Source organism: Camelus bactrianus, chromosome 22 (genome assembly GCF_048773025.1).
Source record: "Camelus bactrianus isolate YW-2024 breed Bactrian camel chromosome 22, ASM4877302v1, whole genome shotgun sequence".
NCBI classification, from domain to species: domain Eukaryota; kingdom Metazoa; phylum Chordata; class Mammalia; order Artiodactyla; family Camelidae; genus Camelus; species Camelus bactrianus.
This window is the reverse complement of record NC_133560.1, coordinates 8,285,328-8,307,303: the sequence shown is the minus strand read 5'-3', so window position 1 is coordinate 8,307,303 and position 21,976 is coordinate 8,285,328. Positions and strand designations below refer to the sequence as shown.

The following is a 21,976-nucleotide window of genomic DNA, read 5'->3' as shown; positions in this document are numbered from 1 at the left end:
CTCTCCTTCTCCCCCTTCTCCTCCCTTCCCCCTCCCCTCCCTCTCTCTCAATTGCATTTTGTGTGATTCCATTTATATCAAATGTTCAGAATTGACAAAATTCATAGGAAAGGAAATATATTAGTGGTGGTCAGAGGCTGGGGGAGAGATGGAAGCAGGGAATGACTACTAATGGGTTTAGGGTTTCTTTTTGGGGTGATGAAATGTTCTGAAATTAGATTGTGGTGATGTTTGCGCTATTCTGTGAATATACCTAAGAGTTGCTGAATTGTACACTTGAAAAGGGTGAATTTTATAGTCTTTGAATTACATTTCAATTTTTAAAAAGGGCATTAAAACAATGAGTGAAATTTGAATATGAATTACATACTAGATGATAATACTGTATCAATGTTAATTTTCCTGAATTTGATTGTTATAATGTAGCTATATAAGAGAATATTTTTAGGACAAACACACTGAAACATCTAGAAGTAAACAGTCATAATGTCTATGGCCAATTATCAAATGCCTCAGCAAAAATAATAAAAATGAAATCAGTCAATGAGGCAATTAATAGTTTGTAAAATATTAGTTGATAACTCGAGGTGAGAGTTCATTGTTCCACCCTTGCAAGTTGTGGCACTATTCTTACAAGTTTAAGCTTTTCAAAGTAAAAAAGTATCTTTTTAATGAAAAAGATATAGGAAATTCAGAAAGGCTTAAGCAATGTTCTGATCTTATGTAAAAGTCACATAGTAATACAATGTCAGGGCAGCATTCCATCTGTATTTGTCAACACTTTTTCATTTGTAAGTGACAGAAACCCTTTTACAACTGATTTATCAGAAAAGGGCATTTATTAGTTCACAGAATTACAAAGTCCAGGAATGGGACCAGTGAGGCATGGTTGGATCCACACGTTCAAATGCTATCCTCAGGAAATAGTCTTGCTCTCTTAATCTCTGTTCTCTGCTTTCTTCCATATTCTTCTCATTGCCAAGCAGTTTTTGCCACTCCTGGTGGAGAAGATGGTTGTCACCAAGTCCAGGCTACCATCCTATTCTATCCTCTCACCAACTCTAGTAAAAAAAATAAATAAAAGCATACTTGTCTAACAGCTCCAACAAATGTTTCATTGACTCTGACTGGCCTGACTTACAGACCATCTATGAACCAATCATTGAAGCTAAGATGATACAAAGTTTCTTGCTTTTCTTAATGGGCAAAATAAATTAAAGCAAAACAGAAACATAGTCTGTAAAAGTAGTCTCCCTTCCTTTCCTGGTGCCCAGTGCATCAGTCTTCCCCAGAGACAACATTGCTACCAGTTTTCTGGAAGCTTCCAGAGAAGTCCTTTTACTATACAGGCATATACGTGTGAGTGTGCATGCACTCACACACACTCACATGCACACACAGATGGCAGCAGAATGGACACACTATTCCACACCTTACTTTTTTCATATAACAATAGATCCTGGAAGTTTTCCATGTCATTACATACAGATCTACTTCGTGTTTTTAATGGATGTGTAGTGTCACACAACATGAATATGCCATAAAAATCTTTTTCATTTTATTCAATAAACTCTCATTTAAAAAAAAAAAAACCTGGAAGTTCAACATCTTATAAGTAGAGTTTGGATTATTTTTCTCTAATATCATGAAATTGCAGTTTTTCTGCCCTCTAATAATCTTGTAAGCTATTTCTGCAAGTTATCCTTATATGATTTGAGACTGTCCAATCCAGAAAAATCTCTGGGTCCTGCCCATGTACAGGTTTCGCTACCTATTCACTGGCAGGAACGATTTCTAACTGTGTTCAGTGTTCATAGATTTGGCTAAAAATGCAAAGTTGGTCAGTTTCCCAGTGCTGTTTTCCAATCATTTTTTTCCTATTATCGTTTCATAAAGGAGGCTGTTACTTTATGCTTGAATTAGAAGTGACACACATTTGAAATAGTGCCATAGTTGTAATATTAAGAAAATCTCACTACATGCATAAAACAGAAGCAATGCCGTCCTTACCCAACCCCCAGTTTGAAAAAATCTGCCCAGGATTTTATAATTTCAAAGTTAGCAGGTGAAGGGGAGGGTATAGCTCAGTGGTAGAGTGCATGCCTAGCATGCATGAGGTCCTGCGTTCAATCCCCAGTACTTCCATTAAAATTAATTAATTAAATCTAATTGCCCCCCCCTCACAAAAAGATTATTTTAAAATAAGCAGACCAGGGGAATTGTGTACTGTGTTTACACAGCTGTCAAATAGGGCGTTTTTCAGCTAGCAAAAAAAAAGATACCATTTTTATGTGCTTTGGAGAATTCACCAACACGAATCACCATGATTTACCATGCTGACAGCTTGGAAAAGTACACTCTGCTAAAGAATAGAGATCATACCGAGAAATTTTTAGAAGTCAGCATTGAAACAAATATAAATAACATTGGCTATTAACCTAGAAATGGGTGAGTTTTTAATAACATGAAGTTACAGATCTCTGTCCCCCTCATAGAGAACTGGCCTTGAAGTTCCTTCAAAGTTCTTATTTCTGCTCTGGGGCTTAATAGCCAGAGACATCTGGCCAGTGACTTAATCTCTCAAAGCCTCAGTTTCCTCACTGGAAAATGAGGATGATAATAGGATTTGGCTCACAGAGCATTTGTGGGGATTAAATGAATTAAATGAGATAACGCACATAAAGTGCTTTTCGAAGTGGCTGGTCCAGAATAAACAATCACGAAAGGCTCACGGTGACAGTGGTGGTTTGGTTGTGGCTTGCTTCAGAGCGTTAGTTGGTGGATTACTGCTCCTTCAGTAGTGCCTTATCTGGGAGCTAAAACTGCCAGTTTCAATAAATATCAGAGCAGTGGTTGCCTGCTGGGGGTGGGGCTGCTCAGGACCGACTGTATTGGGGATGAAGGGACCCTCTGAGGTGATGGAAATCTTAGATATCTTTATTGGAGGGGTGGGTTTACAAGAGGGTATACATTTGTCAAAATGTGTAAGATCTACACATATCACTGCGTGTAAACCTTTAATTCAGTTTTTAAAAATTAGCATCTTAAGCTAATAAGTGTCCTGTTCCGGGAACAAGGTGCCACTTCTTAGTGCTCAGCAGGTAAGAGACAGAAATTATTTTTGAGGCCACGCAAACAGGGAGAACTGGGTTTTTTCCTACTCTAAGACGACAAAATCCCCCAGAAGGGAGACAGGTGGAAGCCAAATAAAGAAAATCAGAAGCGGTAGAGTAGCTTCAAGCCCCACACCAGCTTCCCCACATCTAAGTTACGGCAGAGGGAGAAGGCACTGAAATGCCAAGGAAATTAGGGGACTCGAGAATAAGCCTTGGGTACCACCTCCTGGCTGGCACTCTGAGAGCAGTGCCCCCGTGCGTGTCCCCTGTACCACTGGACAAGGGCATGCTAAAGAGGACAGCATGTTAAGGGCTGGCAAGCCTCTCGGGAGGCTCCCCAGTACAGTTCCTGCATACCTCCGACTGGCCAAGGAAAAAACAACGACAACAACAGCAACGATACATGTGAAGGCTCCCTATATTCCAAGCACTTTTCTAAGCACTGTATATGTATTATCTCAGTTAATCCTCTTAGAAGTCCTACACAAGCAGTTACTAGTATTACCCACTTTTTATTGATCAAGATACTAAGGCCAGGATGGCTGAGAAAATTTGACCTAAGGATGCAAAGCTAATGAGTGCTGGAACTAAGCAGTATGTAGCAGAGCCCTGTATCCTCCAACTTTTTGTTTTTCAACATTATTTTTGCTATTCTGAATTATTGGTTTTTATTTTGCTGTTCTAGTTAATTTGAATCAGCTTGTCATTCTTAAAAAAAATGCTGCTGGGATTAGGATTGCGTTGGCTCTATAAATCGATTTGGAGAGAGCTGACATTGTAGCAGTACTGAATCCTGGAATTCATGAATATGGTATATTTAGGACTTGGTGTTTCTCTCCTCTGAGTGAGGGTGAAGAAACTGGCTCAGAATGTCCTACAGCGGAGCCTCAGCTTGGAAATTCACTAGCCAAAGATTTGCCTCTTTTGTGCCCTGGTTCTATTGTGACAATCTACCTTAAGGCAAAGGATGACTAAGCATCTAGTCATCTGAGTGGAAAAAGAGTTACATACTGGATAAAAACACATGGGTTGAAATATCAAAATATTTTCCCAGCACACCAAACAAAAGACTTTGTTATGTATGTTACAATATTAATGTAACAAATGGTAGAATTCAAGATGAAAAGCACTAAAGGGGACAAAGAGTGATACTTCATATCATTAAAAGAACAATTAACAAAGAAGTATTGGATTTTTATATATCTCACCTTAGAGCTTATAAAAATATAAAGCAAAATCTAATATACATATCAGACTTCACATTTAAGATGATGAATCTTCTCCGTCAATATCTAATGAAACAAGCAATAATGACACATGTCATCAGCATTAGCCAAACAAGACGGGTGGCCAAGAAAACAACCAGAATTGTCTGGAACAAATGGAGAAGTCCAGCTTAGTTCAGCTCCTACCTTCAGCCTCACCTCCCAGCAGCCTTCCTGGTGAATTAATAAGATCCTGACAATTCTCGCTAGTGCCACCTAAGCTGGAGTGACCCAATCTGAACGAGAATCCTTATCTTTTATCCCTTTCGTCTGAGAAGTAGCACAGATGGCTTCTAGAAATGAATGGGGGAGGTAAACAATGGCACTGACTCTCAAACAAAAGGGAAAATTTCAGAACTATCCACTGAACTAGGGAAATAACCTAAAGAGGAGGAAATTCAAAGCTGCAAAGTTGAAAAGATTGTTTTAAAACTCACTGACCAAAGGTCTCCCAGAACAGACTCGTAGTAAAAAAGTTAGGTTTATTTACCCTGCTACCGCAGGGCAGAAAGTTCTCCAGAGGAACAACAGGGGCCTCACCAAGACTAGAAGGGGCTTCCTGTGGGGTTTGGACTTGTGCTGGATTATTCCAGAAAAGTTAAAGGAGTGGAGACCAGTTATGGACTGAAGGTTGTCAAGAAATTAGGGCAATTTAGTGGCTGGGCATTTTAGTAATTTTTCTCTAGGAAGATGGATTAAAACAAGGCTAAAGCCGTCATTGGTAAAGGACCAGCTGGCACTCAGGTTAGTCGGAAGTGGGGGATGTCTTACTGTTTCTATAGCAATAGCAACAAATATTTTTCACACATCAGATTGACACAGATAAAAAGCGGTAACACCCAGTGCTGAGGGAAATGTATGGAAATAGGTTTTCTCATTCACACTAGATTGAGTGTGAATTTATAAGTGTTTGAAAATTATTACTGTGGAGAATTTTAAACATACATAAAAGAAGACCATGATGTAAGGGACTCCCATTATACCAGCTTCAACAACTGTCAAATCATGGCCACTTGTCCATCCTTTCATCCACTTCTCTCCCTCCAGTACTTTTCTGAAGGAAATTATTTCATCCATAAATATTTCAGTTTGTATCTCTACCATTATCACACCTTAAAAAAACAGTAAAAATTTCTTAATTTAATGAAATATCTAGTCAGTGTTCAAATTTCCGATTGTCTTATAAATATCATTCTTATTTTCATAGCTTGTTTGAATTGAGCTCCAAATAAGGTCCACATGCAGCTTTTTAAAGTAATACGAACTTGTATATTAAAAATTAAATATATACATATCCTTTGATGTAGTCATGGTAGTCCTAACAATCTAAGGAGGAATCTGTGAGAATATTTATTGTGGCATTGTTTATAATGACAAAGAAACTTGAAAACAACTTGAATTTCCATTGATGGAGGAAGAGTAAATAAATGTGTACGTCTGTAGTGTGGATAACTATGTTGCTATTAAAAAATCAAGTTGGATCTGTAGCTCCTGCTCTGGTGGGCTGCCCCGATGAATTAAGTAAGAAAAGATATGTAACTGAAAGATATATATAGTTTGTGATCTCACTTTTATAAAAGCAAATGACAAATTCACAATCTTCTATGCATTTTTATGTATTCATTTTTATGTGTTTGTACATATGTCTGTATTCCCTTGAAGATGTTCATATGGTTATGGGGAAACGTGTGTGGGCTCACATACCTGGGCAAATGACATTGGTTATACAATGGTTGTCAAGAAAGAGTGCATAAGGCAAAAGGAAATAAGAATAAAATCAGATTAGAACATGGAGAAATATTTATGGTGTACATTACATGAAACGTGGAAATCAAACTCTAGCCATAGTATCATTGCAAATGCACATATAAAACTGACTGTAGTGGAATCAAGGACAAAGGAAAACTTAATTTAAGTGGTAGAGTTTTATCTCAGATTTTTTTTCACCAGAAAGTAACATTGGAAAAAAGAAAATAGATTGTTTTATATACGTGTATATTACATATATCCTCAAAATAATCAAATAAATCCATATTTGATCAATAATGACAACAAACCAATTTTTGTCTATTTGATTTTGTCTGTCAATAATGTGTATTATTCAGAAAGCATCTGTTCAGATAGTTAGGTCATTCAAAATGGTGTTAAAACGTCATCTCTTTACTTTTTAAATTTTATTTTCTTACTTTATTTTATTTTCTTTGGGCAGTCCACCCAAGCAATCCTGGAATGCCTAGTGGAATGCAATGTTACCCGATAATTCCTATAAAACTAAGGTTGGCACTGTGGTCACCAATGCAATCTGGACTTAATTGATGTCCTAATCCAATTATTAACTCAAATCAGAAATGTAAAAGTTCACTATGTATTTTCTACTACATTTACTGCTAATGAACAAGTTGTTAGGTACAAAGACAGGATTTAAGTAATTCATCCTCCCCCAAGCAGCTTCCTACATTCTTCTAAGTTAATGGACTGCTTTGTGCAGAGTTTCTTTTGAACTCTGCTTCCCCAGGAGCCCACCGATACCACGCGTAACTGACTCAATTCTCTCACTTCTTCCCTCCATTCAGTTGAAATTCACAAACTCCCCTAATGCCGAATGTTCCTTCAAACAGCATGTACGGACTCAGACAATTGTAAACGGAAATGTGAAGCCAGCATTAAAATTGCATGCCCATGCAATGATTCAGATTTTAGCCTTGGGAAGGTCCAAAGGGAGGGTGGCTCTCGACTTTCACTTTTTATTTTGTAACTTTTTGTAGCATGAATTTTCTAATCTCATAGATGTGTTTCTTTTAAATTAACAAACTGTTCCTTGTAGGCTGGCTATCAGGGGTGGAAGAATGTGATACACTATTTTGTTTGCTTCTTTGTGCTTTTCTATAAAGTAAGAGACAATCACATACTAGCCAAGGAATGGATAATGTAAATCTACATTTACTGGCCCAGAAAACTGTAAGGCCTTTTTTTTTAATTTAAGAAAGACAATTGTAATACAATGCGCATAGTATGATCCCAATTATGTAAAATTGTGTGTTTGCACCTGCAGGTATTGACATTAATAAATGTCTGGGAAGATATTATAAAAGTGTGATGTTGTTACACATTCTGTTTTATAACCATTCTAAGTTGCCTTAATTTTCTCACAATGAGGATGTGTCATCTTTGAACATAGAGGATATCACAAAATTTTAATAAAAACTCTGACATCTACTTGATATCCCAGCAAACTAGAAGCTGGGATGGAAACAGGGTAAAAGATAAGAAAATGATTTAAATAAAGTTATACACACTGAGAGGTTGCCTACTAAAGCAGTTCAGCGGCAAAGCGAGGAGTGACCCAAAACTGGGAGATTATACCTGGAATCTAGCAAAGGGAACAGAGTGTTCCCCAGGGCAGGGGAGAAACCTGAGCCGGCTAGCTTTAGCATAAACAAAAGTGGGTCTGCAGGCACTGACCTGCAGACCTGTCACAACGAAAGAAAGAAAGAAAGAAAGAAAGAAAGAAAGAAAGAAAGAAAGAAAGAAAGAAAGAAAGAAAGAAAGAAAGAAAGAAAGAAAGGAAGGAAGGAAGGAAGGAAGGAAGGAAGGAAGGAAGGAAGGAAGGAAGGAAGGAAGGAAGGAAGGAAGGAGGAAAGGAAGGAAGGAAGGAAGGAAGGAAGGAAGGAAGGGAGGAAGAAAGGAAGAAAGGAAGAAAGAAAGAAAGAATAAGATGTATATCCACCCAAAAAGTCCCTATTAATAAGCCAGGAAGTCTTGTTGCTTAGAACATTTTTACTACAAATCATGGTTTCAAACCTCCATACCAAAGCAGAAATGCTCTTTGAATAAAGCTAAAACTACATGTCATTTTGATAAGTACATACAAATACAGGTAAATATACAGAAAAGTTCTAGAGGAGTAAACATGGAAGCACTGAAGAGGAGAAACTGGGATCAGGGTGGAGGAGGTGGTCAAAGAGGCCTTTAACCTTGTCTATAATGTTTCAATTTCTTTAATAAAAGGAAAATATTAACATATTTTCATCGTGGTTAAAATACACAAAATTTACAACACAGCCATCTTTAAGTGTGCAATTCAGTGGCACAGTACAGTCACAATATTAGACAACCATCACCACTCTCTTCTAGAACTTTTTCATCATTCCAAACAGAAATTCTGTACCCATTAAATAACTCTACATTTTCCCTTCCCCTAATCCCTGATAACCTCTGTTTTCTGTCTCTATAAATTTGCCTATTCTACGTAACTCATATAAGAGAATCACAAAATACTTGTCCCTTTGTGACTGGCTTATTACATTTAGCATAATTTCCTCAACTTTCATCCATGGTGTAGAATATGTCACAATTCCCATCCTTTTTAAGGCTGAATAGAATTCCACGGTGTGGACATACCACATGTTGTTTATCAATTCATGCGCTGATGACCACTTTGAGTTATTCCTGCCTTCTGGCTGTTATGAGTAATGCTATGAAGATTGACGGACAGATGTCTGTCTGAGTCTCTGCTTTCAGTGCTTTTGGGAAAATACCTAGGAGTAGAATTGCTGGATCCTACGGTAATTCTCACTTTTTGAGGAACTGCCAAACTGTTCACAGCAGCTGCACTGTTTTATATTCCCACCAGCAACGCATGAGGGTTCCAATTTCTCCACATTCTCACCAAAACTTGTTTTTCCCTTTTTTTTTTAACCTAATAGCCATCTGAATGAGTGTGAAATGGTCTCATACGGTGGTTCTGATCTGCATTTTCACATGTTATTTTCTTTATGTGCTATAAATTTTTAATTAGAAATTATTCTAGAAGAGGAAAGTAAGGGATCAGGATTTGTTTTCTTCATTCACAAACTAGGGATATCTTCTTCACTGCTAAGCTCCGTGAGGACAGAGGCCAGCCCCTCACAAGGTGTCTGGCACTCATTAAATAGGGTATACATTTGATGAATAAATGACTGCATTCACCTCCCAATCTGTGTACGAGTTGAGGGGAATAAGTCTATGAGGAAGTGTTACCTTGAAAAATACACACGTGAATATTAGTCAGCCATAAAAAAGAAAAAGAAAATCCTACCATTTGCGACCACGTGGATGGACCTTGAGGGCATTATGCTAAGTGAAATGATTCAGACAGAGAAAGAGAAATACTCTTATGATCTTCCTTATAGGAGGAATCTAAAAAACACTGAACTCACAGAAAATGAGAGTAGAAGGGAGGCTGCCTGGAGGGTGAGGGGGAAATGGGGAGATGTTGGTCAAAATGTATAAACCTTCAGTTATAAGATGAGGAAGTTCCAGGGATCTAACGGACAGACAGCATGATTATATACTTGAAAGTTGCTTTACTGTTCTCACCATAACAACAACAAAATGGTAATTGTGTGAGGTAAAGGATGTGTTAACTAACCTTATTGTGGTAAATATATATATATCTCCAAACTGTACACCTTAAACTTACAAAATGTTAATGCCAATTATATCTCAATAAATGTGGAAAAAATTAAATAAGACAAGTCACCCAGAGGAAAAAGAAAAAAAAACACACATACATACTAATTGCTGAAAAAGACAACGTCATTTTGGAAGTCTTGGGTAAACAGCATATTTCAAGACAGATCCAAGATGACCAAGAAAACCTAAGGGACACTACCTACAGTTTTAAGAAAAGCAGCTTCAGAGCCAGTCTTCATCCGTCTGGACTGCCAGATATGGACAAGGAACTTTTCAAGCATACTCATATTACACAACCAGGGGACCTGGTGTTTCCTGTGTTTCAGGCAGGATGGCTGATGAGAAAGGTATATACAGTCAGGACACCATTGTACCCGTAAAGTCATAGCCCTACTTGTATGCTTGAAAGTCAGTTACTAATGTTAATCACTTTATCATAAATTTTGCAACAGGGGTAGATATTTTAATTTTTTCCAATTAGTTCATATATCCATGAATAAACATTACTTATCGGAGATGGCAACCATCCATTGCTTTTCCCTAACTGAAGAAGATGGAAGCCATTCAACTTGTTTTCTTCCATTCCCTTTCCACAAGTTTAAAGTGCGGTAAACTATTCCTCTCCCCACTCCCCAAGCTGAGAACTTGTCCGAAAGTCACTGAACCATTGCCCCGGACAAGCCCCTAAAGCCCTTCAGGGTGAAAGAAGGGAAGAGAGAGCTAATTGGTCCTGAGAGGCACCAAGATGGGAGCTGCCTGGATTCCCTTCCTCCTTGAGTCATGCGTGTGCATTCTATATGAGCCAGTCAACTGGAAAGCACGGAAGGCGGCTGAGACGGAAGGTGGCTGAGGTGTAAGGCCCTTGCTGGTGGGGACGTCTGGGAGGAAGGGTTGAGACTGACCTCTTCTACGCTGGAAAGCGCACAGGGGAGACCCCAGACAGCAACGACAAGCCCAGTCCAAGTTAAGAGAGCTGGCATCTGGACTCCTGACATGTTGGGAGAACCATCACTGACGTAGCAATACCCAGAAGAAAAAGAACAGACAATTTTTCATGGACAGTCTTGCAGAGAACATTCTTTCCCTCTCCTCTGCATCCCTGTGTGAAGGAGCAGGAGCCAAGGAGAGAGAAAGGAGTGACATTCACACGCCCTCCACTACGAACTGCTGTGGCCACAAGCCCACCTGCACCAGCAGAATGGAAAGAGCGATGAATTAAATATGAGATTAAAGATATTAAATGGGCAGGCCCAAGTCATAATAGTTGGAATGAGACTGTGCTAGTTACTGAAAGTGGCTGCACAGTTATGGGACGAGAGTAGAATATTCTTCAGGGAATCTGCTAAATGAAGAGTAAATGGATTTAAGTGGATTGCTAGAGAGTGACGGTTGTAGAGGAAAAACTAAAATTGCTTCCTACTTATATCTCACAAGCTCAGATTTCTCAAACTGGCTATACACTTACCATAATCTATAATTATTTACTCATTTATCGTTTGTCTTCCCCATAAACTATAAGCACCATGGACCCGAGACCATGTCTGCGTTGCTCACTGCTATATCCCTTGAGTATGGTATATGTGCTCGGCAATAATTTGATAAATGAAGATTCCTTATCTTTTAAAGATACAAACTGAAATGCCTGCAGAATAAACAATGTGATGCCTGACATTAACTTTAAAATAATTCAGGAATGTGGGGGTGAGAAAGTGGGTGGAAATATAAATAGAATAAGATTAGTCATTCTTGAAGCTGAATGGTGGGCACATAGGGTTCATTATAATCTCTCTTTTGGTGGGAGAGGGTATAGCTCGGTGGTAGAGGGCATGCTTAGCATGCAAGAGGTCCTGGGTTCAATCTCTAGTACCTCCATATAAATAAATAAAACCTAGTTACCTCCCCCCTCAAAAAAATCTCTTGTTTAACTTTTTTAAATCATAGTAGAATCATAATTAACTTTCTTAATTTTAATTTTTTCTCAACATAATATGAAAACATCTAAATATACGTAAAAGGTAAAAGTGAACACCTATATAACTACCACATAGATTTGACGTTAACATTTTGTTGTGTTTACTTTATCCATATCTATCCATCTATACATTTATCCATCTTATTTTTGATGCATTTCAAAATAACTTGCAGACTTCATTACACTTCACCCCTTAACACTACAGCATACATACCATAGAGCTCAAAATTTTACCAATTCTTTTTTCATTTACAGTGAAATAATATATTTACTATATATAAATACATCATACATTTACTATATAAAAATATAACATTTATTTACATATATAGTCTACAAAAACACATATATTTATATTAGTTTTTATTTTTAGAAGTTTATAGTCTATTATGTTTGTGTTCCCCCAAATTAGTATGTTGATGCTCTAACCCCCAATGAGGCCTTAGGGAGGATATTAAGGTTAGATTAGATTAGGGAATAAGGATGGGGGCCCTCATGATGAGATTTGAGGCCTTATGAGAAGATGAAGAGGTCTATCCGTCAACCTTGCCCTCTCCCTGCATGCACCCACTGGGGAAAGGCCATTTGAAGATATGCCGAGAAATCTGCAACCCAAGAAGAGAGACCTTACCAGAAACTGAATTGGTCAGCCCCTTGATCTTGAACTTCCCAGCCTCCAGGACTATAAGAAAATTAATTTTTGTAGTTTAAGCCACCAGTCTACAGTATTTTGTTGTGGCAGCCTGAGCACACTAAGACATAGTGTTATTAGGAAGCCACTGAAGGGGACTTGATTACATACTTTCTTAAAGATCACTTTGAACAGGGAGGAAGGAGTGAAAGAGGACAAGAACAGGTTCAGGAAGACTGGGTAGGAGGCTACAATAGTAGACTGGGCCAGGGGTGATCTTGGTTTGCCTAAAACCGTAACAGCAGATGCCAAAAGAAGTGAGTGAGTGCAAGAAATATTTGGGGAGTAAAACAGTATTTGTTGATGAGGAAAGGGTAGAAACTGAGCATTAAGCTCAGACTTCTCACTTGAGCAACCGCTGGCTGGTGGTACCACCAGTCACTGCGGTGGGGAACACAGAAGAGAAGCAGGCTTTCTTTGCAGGGGTCGGGAGGGAGCAGGTGAGTTCAGTTTTAGACATATTCAGCATGAGACGCCCAAGAGATTCAATAAACATTTGGATATACACACCTGGAGCTTTGAGGCCAGGGCTGGGCTAGAGATAAAACTATGGGAGTCATCAGCCCAAAAATTATCATTAAGGCATGGGAATGCTTGAGACTGTGCAGGGAGAAGTATACAAAGGCCACGAGGAACTTCGTGATTTAAGGAGTGAGTTAGAGGAGCAGAAGTCAGCTAAGGAGACTGAAAAGATGTGGCAACAGAGGTGCAGAGTCACAGAAGCCCAGAAAAGAAGCAGGGAGTTAAATAAACTGAACGTTTCACGGTATTTGGTGAAGACAGCTTAATGAATCCCTTCACAACAAGGATGATTTCAAACGTACCACCAGATCATCTGAACTCTGCTGGCCGTAGACCGGCGGTGTTCAATGTGTGTTCCCCACGATGGCAGCATCGACATCACCTGGGAACTTGTCAGAAATGCAAATTTGGGGGCCTCACCGCATGCCTACTGAGTCAGAAACTCTGGGGTGGGGCCCAGCACTCTGTGTTTTAACAAGCCTTCTGGGTGACTCTGATGCTCAGTAAAGTTTGAGAATCACTGCTCTAGGCAGTGCTTAGATAGCACCTGATAACCATTCCGTTAGGATCCAGTCCCCTTTGCAGTCAACACATTCTCCTTTGGATCTGTTAATACATTTTACCAAGCTGCTAGAGCCTGAGCAGCAAGATTCTGTCAATACCCCGCATTTACTGTAACACAGATCCTATCCTGATTTTTATGTTCCTGCCCTACAGCCAACTACCTACCACTTCTCTGTCTGCTGGGTACATCTTTTTTCATCTTTATACCTTTGCTCATTCATAACATCTAATTACTCGTCATGTCTGCTCCTTCATCACTTCTCTTTGTGCATTTTTTCAGTTTCTGATCCTGCTACTGATCTAACCCCTAAATCGCACAGTTTAAATTCCTGAGTGGCACGGATTGTTGGTAAAACCGCAAACTGGCACAATTCAGGAGAGTAATTTGGCATCATTTATCGAAACAACAGATACATCGCCTTTGACCCAGTAATCCCACTTCTAGGAATTTATCCTACAGAGGTATTTGCCCATGTGCACAAAGAAGGGGGCCTCTTGCCGCCCACTGGGCCACAGGCCAGCTCACCCACCCTCAGCAGGGGCCCCTCCACCCGCCAGGCCAGTCCGAGGCCAGCCCCCCCCCCTCCCCCCGTGAATCGGTTGAGGCCTGTTTACACCTCACTGCACACATGAGTCAGTTAGAAGCAGCTGGGAAAGAAGACCTTGCAGCCTCAGCGTCCCGCACTCTCGCCCTCAACACCGCCCCCAAGCCGGCTGATTTGATTTTCTCACTCTCTCTCTTTTTCTCCTCGGGAAGGGAGGACGAGGGCCACCGCCAAGGACAGGGACCGCGGCCCTGACCCGGCGGCCCACCGCCAGCCGCCAGGGGGCGGGGCTAGGGGGAAGCGGGGCCGGGCCGGCGGGGGCGGGGCTCGGGCGTGAAGGGGCGGGGCCGGCGGGGTGATGGCCCCGGTTGTCGCTGCCGCCGCCGCTGCTGCCGCCTCAGCAGCAGAAACCGAAGTCGCCGCCGCCGCCGCCGCCGCCTCCCGGGTCGCCGGCCGCCCGCGCGCTGGCTCGGCTGGGACCCGCAGCCATGGAGGACTTCATCGTGATCTCGGACGACAGCGGCTCCGAGAGCTCCGGGGGCGCCCGCTCGGGCCGGGCGCGGAGGCTCCGCCGGGCCCTGTCCCGCACCCCCGGTGCGCCTCCCCGCCGAACCGTGGTGAGTGAGCCCACTGCCTGTGGCCGAGCCGCTCGGTGGCCGGGGCGTCTCCTCGGCTCGGGAGCGGACCACCCGGCGCGGCCGGGCCCGGCCCGCTGCTCTCGGCGGCCCAGCCGCCCGCCCCTGGGCGCCTCACAGCTGCAGCGGCTTCCCGCCTTGCCGCCTTCCCGGCCTGTCCAGCCCCGGCCAGGCCTCCCGGGCTCCGCGCTCAAGCCCGAGCGGGCTGCGGCTGGAGAGTGGCGGCCGAGCACATGGACGAGCAGGTCCTGGCGCGCCTGGTGCGAGGGGTGCCGGAGCCCCCGGGGGGCCGCGGTCCAGGCCGGGCCGGGCTGGGGGGCTGGGGGCCTGGCGGGGGACGCGGGGGCCCTGGGGGCGTCCCGGACCCCGAGGCAGGGACGTGGGAGCGTGTAATTGTTTGGCTTGTGGTGGGTGCAGATGAATGCAGGGAGGTAACAGGAGCCCGGGCAGGGCGGGAGGGAAGCTGGGGCCTGGGCCAGATAGTGGCCTCGCTCCAGGGCCTGGCAGCCGAGCGAGGGGCCCGATTTTGGAGCTGTGGAGGAGGGTGATTTATGTCGCTTAGCAAACATTTACCAAGCTCTAAACGGATAGCGAGGGAAGCCTCTTGCACGAAGTCTTTTTCCCTCAGGCTCCCTTAGTCTTTGTCCTTCTTCCTGAGGGAATGAATAAAACATCTATGGTCCTTGCCCTTCTAGAATCCTCCACAGATATTTATTGAACCCTAACTCTGGGCCAGATGTTCCAGGAGCTGGGGATAGGATAGAACACACAACATCTGTGGTTCCCGTCACACAAGGTGATGTAGTCAACAAGTGGCTATTGAGGACTCAGGGGCTGGGAGGTGGGCAGGGCACCCCCTCTATCAGAAGACTCTCCACGTCAGACTTGCAACAGTCTTCTCCAGCCTCCCAGAGTCACGCCCCAGAAATAAAGGAATTATCACGCCCCTGTTCTTTGTAAACACCTTTCTTCACATGCAGATATTGTCAAAACAGATCTAACTTCTGTTCCTCCAGGCCCCTTCCCTTCCCAGCTTTGTAGTCCCCAAGCCTCCACTGTGAGCCACCTTTGTGTCCCAGGTATAGTGCTAAATCTAGGAGGTCACTATGCATGGCCTGTAAAACTAATTAACTTATGGTGCTGAGTTGACATGGTTCAATCAAGAGTGATTCTCTGTCAATTTCAGTAAAGAATTTAGAGGAGATGGACAGACAAAGAGATTTTCAAGTAAAAGTGACCCCACCTGGGAAGTGACTGTACTGACTGCTGTGACAGTGTCAGGGCCATACAAGATCTGCATTAAATATTGGTTGGATGAAAGAATGGTTGAAGGAATGGGGGAGAGAGCAGTTCAGATGGTGTTTGATAGGTGAGAGCAGATACAGTAGGAGCAGGCTTGGGGTGGAGGGAATGCTGCATTCAGTTTGGACTTCAGAGGAGTTGAACTCTGGAGAAAAGTCAGGACTGGAGAGATTTGGTAATCATCTCAGTAGAAAGGAACCTTGAAGGCCTAATTGTGATTTAGGTAATCAAGGAAAGAGTATAGAAAGAAAAGGTGAAAGAAAAAAAAATGCTGCAGAATAACTCACAAACTGCCTTTCCTCTTAGTTCCTCCTCTTTTCTATTCCTCTTCCTCTCAATCCCCACTTAACTTTGTCCTTCCTATCTGCTTCCTTTCCTGCCAAGTGGTGTCTGTCTTCCCTCATCCTGGTCCAGCTTCCTTCTCCAAGTGCACCGATGTCATCCTTATCCCAGTCTGTTGTGTGTACTGTCACCCTTCTCACACACACACGCACACACACACACACACAGGGGTGTTCTCAAATTGCCCCCCTCCCTTATGACTACCCAACCAAGCATTTTGACATGGAACCCTCTGGGTTAAAGAGAAATAAAGGGCAGGTTCCAGAGCAGTGCCCAGTGTAAATCTTGCTTCTCCCAATATTTACTCCAGCTTTCTAAAAACTCCAAGCTGGTTCTCCTTTTATCTTTCTAGCAAGTTAGATAAGGGTGGTAGGATAACCACATAAAAGGTCAAGTCTCATTAAGAGACTTGCAAGGTTATAAAGCCTAAGGTGTCTTTGTCCAACTTTTCCTCAAAGCCCCAAGGTCAGAGGAACCTCTGTGCAAATCAGGAACTACCCACCTTCTCCCCTACCCCTGAACCACCCCTTCTCTCTCTCACACACACACACACACAGCTGTGGGAGGAGCTTTGGCAAATTCTGTCATCTCAGCTTTTGCACTTGAGAACATCAGTGCCTACATGGCAGGACCATTAGAAGGTTTTTAATGAAGCAATGCAAGGAAAATGTTCAGCATAAATGATAGCTTTGGCTACACTTTGTGCTGTTTCTCAGCCAGGCCTGACCTTCTCAAGCTTGGCAAGCAATGAAATAGAAGAAACAAGTTTTGTAAAAAAAAAAAAAAAATTTTTTTTTTCTGTTTTTACAAATATTTGACTGAGGGGAAACAACTTGCTTCAGTTCGGAAGATCAGAAAGCCATCTCCAGTGCCGAAGCCGACGTTTCTGAACTCTTGGGTCTTAACCTGGGCTTTTGTCTTCAGTGAGTTGATGAAATGTGTCTGTGTTTTTTATAATATTTATTGGGTTGTTTTTCCCCACTTATAAAAGCAGAACATGTTCAGATAATTTTGGTTGGCCTAATTACAAAAAATTTAGAAATATATCTGGAAGAAAATTTAAATTGCCCTTAATCTCACCATCCAAAGATAACCAGTGTTAACATTTTGAAGTCTGCCTGCCTGAACTTTTATCTGTAAATGCCAGTGTGCTCTCATAATGTATCCATGTGTCTCCGCAATACATATTTTTGCAAAAATGAAGTCTTACTATACTTCATTGTTTTCAGCTTGCCTTTTTCTCTTAATATACTTTTTATCTCTTTCTGTGTCACTAAGTAACACATCTTCAGTATTTTAATGTATTTCATCGTACAGATTCATAATTATATTTCTCTTTTCCTATAAATGGATATCATTCTGCCATTTCTAAATTTTCTCTAATTATAAACAACTCAGGGAGAAATTTCCTGAGAAATAATTTTTATATCCTTATTCATTTGTTTGTTAGTGAGATTGCTGAGTCAAAATGGGTTCCCTCTTTGGAGGGCTTTTGCTGTATATTGTCAAATTTCCTACAGAAATCGTGCACCAATTACATTCCCACCATACCCCTTTCGCCGCTACCTGGTCACTCCTAGATACTGTCAATTTATTGAGGAAATATTTATTGAACACTTACTATATGCCAGGCCACTCTTGAAGGTGCTAAGACTACAGCTGTAAACAAAACCAAGTCCCTGTTCTCGTGGAGATTTCATTTTAGTCAGACAGAGACAAAGAGTAAACAACCACATAAATGTCATGTCAGATGATGTACAGGGTGTTAGGAAGAAAAGTAAGGCATTTGTGTTCTTTTAATCTTTGCTGATTTGATAGATTTTGTGAGCTGTCATGGTTTTAGTTGGGGGGCTGTGATTCATTTCTTCCTTAAATATTTATTGAGCACATGCTTTGACCCTGGGTTGCAAAGGTCAACAAGATGACGATGGGCCTACGTTCTGATGGGGAAATATAAGAAACAAACTAACAAATAAGTGAACAGTGTAACAGAGAGTAACTTGGGTGGAGCTGGGAACATTAGGTCATGTTTTCAAAGAAGCCCTCTCTGAAAAGTTCATGTTTGATCTGAGAACAAAATAACAGAACAGATTTGTTATGAGGACATCTTGGGAAATAAAGTAACAGCAAGGGCACAGCAGGAGCGGAGGCTTGGAGGTGGGAATAGGCTCGACTGGGGGAATCGAAAGGTCAGTGGGGCTGGAAATTGAGTGCAGGACAGAGTTGGAAGAGATGAGAAGTTGATGGGCTGGGTTATACAGGGCCTTGAGGACCACAGTAAGGAATTTGGATTTTATTCTTACGTAGTAAGTAATCTTTGAAGGGTTTTGAGCAGGGAAATAACATGATCTGATTTACATTTTTAAAAGGTGACTACCATGAGATGAGAAGACTGTAAGATAAGGTGACTGTGTAAATTTATCATTCAGGTGGAGATCTTTCCCCAAATGAAAGGGGGTGTTAACTGGACAGGGTGTCAAGCAACAGGTGAAAACTGAAACTGTCCAAAACAAACCAGAAGTATAGTCACCTTACTGTAAGGGACAAAAGTAGAATCAGGGAGATCCATCTCGGAGGTGGCAGCAACAGTCCAGACCAGAGATAATTGTAGCTTGGACTAGAGTGGTGATGCAAGCTGGGGGAGCAGAAGGATATGAGAGGTATTTAGGAAGTAAAATCAACTGGTCCAGATCCTTGGACATGGTTAATGAGGGGAAGGGAGGAATCAAGAATGATGCCCTGGTTTGGGCCTGAGCTACTGGATGCAAGTCCATGTCAGTCACTGAAATGAGGACGCCTTGAGCAGGAACAGGGTTGAAGGAAAGATTCAAGAGTTCTTTTTTAAAGGTGTTAAATTTAAGCTGCCTGTGGGATAGCCAACAGGTATGATGTTTGTACTGAGTTTGGAGGCCAGAGGAGAAGTCCTGACTAGGGCCCCACATTTGGTGTCATAGCACACAGGTTGTAGTAAAGTCATAGGCCAAGATGAGATCATGCAGGCTGAGTGTCTACAAGTGGGAGAGCACACAGGACCTAGCCCTGGGACGTGCCACCATGCCTCGCCCAGGTGAGGGCGAGGGAAGGAGGAGCAGCTAGTGAGGCTGGCGGTCAGAGCATGTGCCCAGCATGCGGTAGAGCTGGACACCCTGCACATGTTTATTTGAGATAGAATATTGGAGACCTCTCTCTATACACAGTGTGTGTGTGAGTGTGTGTCATCTGCCTCTTCTTGTCCTATCAAGTTTAGGGGTTTTTTTCTGCTAATTTTTCAGTTTTATTTACATAGTAAAGACTTTATAGGTTGGATTGGGTCCCCCAAAATGATATGCTGAAGTCCTGGCCACCACTACAGAATGTGCCCTGATTTGAAAGTAGAGTCACCGCAGATGTAATCAGTGAAGATGAGGTCATACAGAGTAGGGTGGGCCCTTAATCCCGTATGACTAGTGTCCTCATAAGAAGATGTGAAGACGGAGAAAGAACACATGTGACAATGGGAGCGATGCAGCTGCAAATCGAGGACACCAAGCAGTGTTGCTGGCAACACCAGAAGCTCAGGGAAAGGCACAGAACTGACTCTCCCGTAGAGCCTTCTAGAGAGCATGGCCCTGAAGACACCTTGATTTTGGACTTCCAAGCCTCCAGAACTGTGAGAGGATAAATTCTTGTTGTTTTAAGCCAGCCAGTTTGTAGTAATTTGTACCAGGAAACTAACAAAGCCCCCTGTGTCATGCATGTCACATTTTTTCAACCTTTTGATTTCTTTGGTTTTCTTTACAGTTTTAAATTAGTATATAGTCAATTCTGTAACTCTTCTCCTTCATGATTTCTGTCTTTGTTGTCACACTTAGAAAGGCTTTCCTTACTCCTAAAATCATAAAAATATTTTTTGCTTTTAATTCATTAATCCACCAGGATTTCGTTTCAAAAAAAGAATAAAATCGTATTTTTCTCTCCAGACGGTTAGCTAGTTGTCCCAACATCGTTTATTGAATTACCTATCCATTTTACCCAGTGGTTTGAAATATTACCTTTATCAACTGATAACCTTCGTGTCTATCTGTGGACTTTGTATTGTGGCCTCATAACATGCTGTTATGGTAATAAGCAAAGGAAACTCTCATTGCTCTTCCTTTTTAGAATTTTTCTGGCTAGCTTTGCATATTTATTCTTTCAGGCAACTTTAAAATTATTTGGTCAACTTCCAAATTTTTACTTTTAAATTGGGATTACACTAAATTTAGTAATCCATAGTTTGTGGTGTTTTATTTAATGAAGTTTTACATTTTTACATATGTCTTTGTGCATCTTCTTTCTTTCTTTTTCTTTTGTTTTATATTTAGAAAGATTTTTCCTGTCCTGAGATTATTTTCCTACTATTTCCTTACTATTGTTCTTTTACTGTCTCATTCTTAATTTTTAGTTCTTTAATTCATCTAAAATGTTTTATGCAGCATGAAGTATGCTTACCATTTTCCGTATACTGTATTGCCTTATTTCTAAGACAGCACTTAATCTAAGACTTGCTGTCAATGTAAGAACAGGTTTTTAGGGAAAAAGAAACTATCACATGAAATGTATACACTATTATATGCATCCTGATTGCAGATGTATGAGGGAAACATTCTGGATATTCGATTTTATAATATATGATGTAAATCAACTGTCTGGGAATCATTTGTTAAATAATTATTTTTCTCCACTTATTTGAAACACATTTTTTACACCAGATTATTTTATACACTTGTATCTGTTTCTGGGTTTTCTATTCTGTTGCAATGATTTGTCTATTCTCAATGCCAGAACTCTACTGTTTTACTTTTGTGGTTTGATATTTTTTCATATCTGGCAGAGCAATTACCTCTCCTTACTTTTTTTTTCCCAAGAAATTTCTTGGCTGGTGTGACCATTTAGTTCTCCAAGTGAATTTTAGAATCATCTTATCAAGGATTACATTAGCTCAGGGGATTACCTTGGGCCAGTTTATTCTGTGCTGTGGGAGGCTGTCCTGGGGCACTGGGATGTTTAGTAGTGTCTTTGGTCTCTACCCCCCAGGTCGATGCCAACCCATCACAGCACTCCCCTCCGCTTGTGACAACCAGATAGTGCTAAATGTCTCCTGTGGGGGGCAGAATTGCCACTGGTCCAGACCACTACATTAGATTTATCATTTAAAGGAGAATTAATATCTTAGTAATATTGTCTTTCTAATTAGAAACATAGTTTAACTTTTCATTTTATGGGGTTTTCCTTCTTGGCAATCAATAAAACTTTAAGCCTTCCTTTGTTTGGGTCCTGTGCCTCTCCTATCAAGGAGCTGGTATTTTGATTCTGAATGACTGCTGTATAGGGTTGACCATATTAATCATGGTGAGCATGAATGACATAGTGAGAAAAGCTGGCATTCATGCCAGGCATCATGTGAAGTGCCTTGCATGGATTAGCTCGTGCCGTCTTCACTGCAACCCCATGAGAGTGTAGGTACTATTATTGTCCCTATTTGATAGATGAGGAAACTGAGGTAGGTTCAACCAGGTGCTAACTGGTAGAGTTTTAACTATTTTTATG

General features: G+C 41.4%; 1 protein-coding gene and 1 long non-coding RNA gene across 5 annotated transcripts in view; one reads left to right on the top strand and one right to left on the bottom strand.

The window, feature by feature from the left end:
• Positions 1 to 838: 838 nt before the first annotated feature.
• On the bottom strand, positions 839 to 14,477 carry LOC123614394 (uncharacterized). Of its 2 annotated transcripts, XR_012501537.1 has the most exons (4): positions 14,317 to 14,477; positions 13,323 to 13,409; positions 10,738 to 10,846; positions 839 to 1,061 (listed from the first exon to the last, which is right to left on the bottom strand). It is a non-coding gene; the product is annotated as an uncharacterized LOC123614394 (long non-coding RNA). The 2 variants fall into 2 exon arrangements; XR_012501538.1 differs by lacking the exon at positions 13,323 to 13,409.
• The window catches only part of SIMC1 (SUMO interacting motifs containing 1), a 55,986-nt gene continuing 48,486 nt past the window's right edge, over positions 14,477 to 21,976 (top strand). For all 3 annotated transcript variants that reach the window (XM_074350258.1, XM_074350256.1, XM_074350257.1), the window contains exon 1: positions 14,477 to 14,746. In XM_074350258.1, coding sequence (XP_074206359.1) covers positions 14,618 to 14,746 — 129 coding nt within the window. In that variant the 5' untranslated portion in view covers positions 14,477 to 14,617. The remainder of the gene's footprint in view (positions 14,747 to 21,976) is intronic.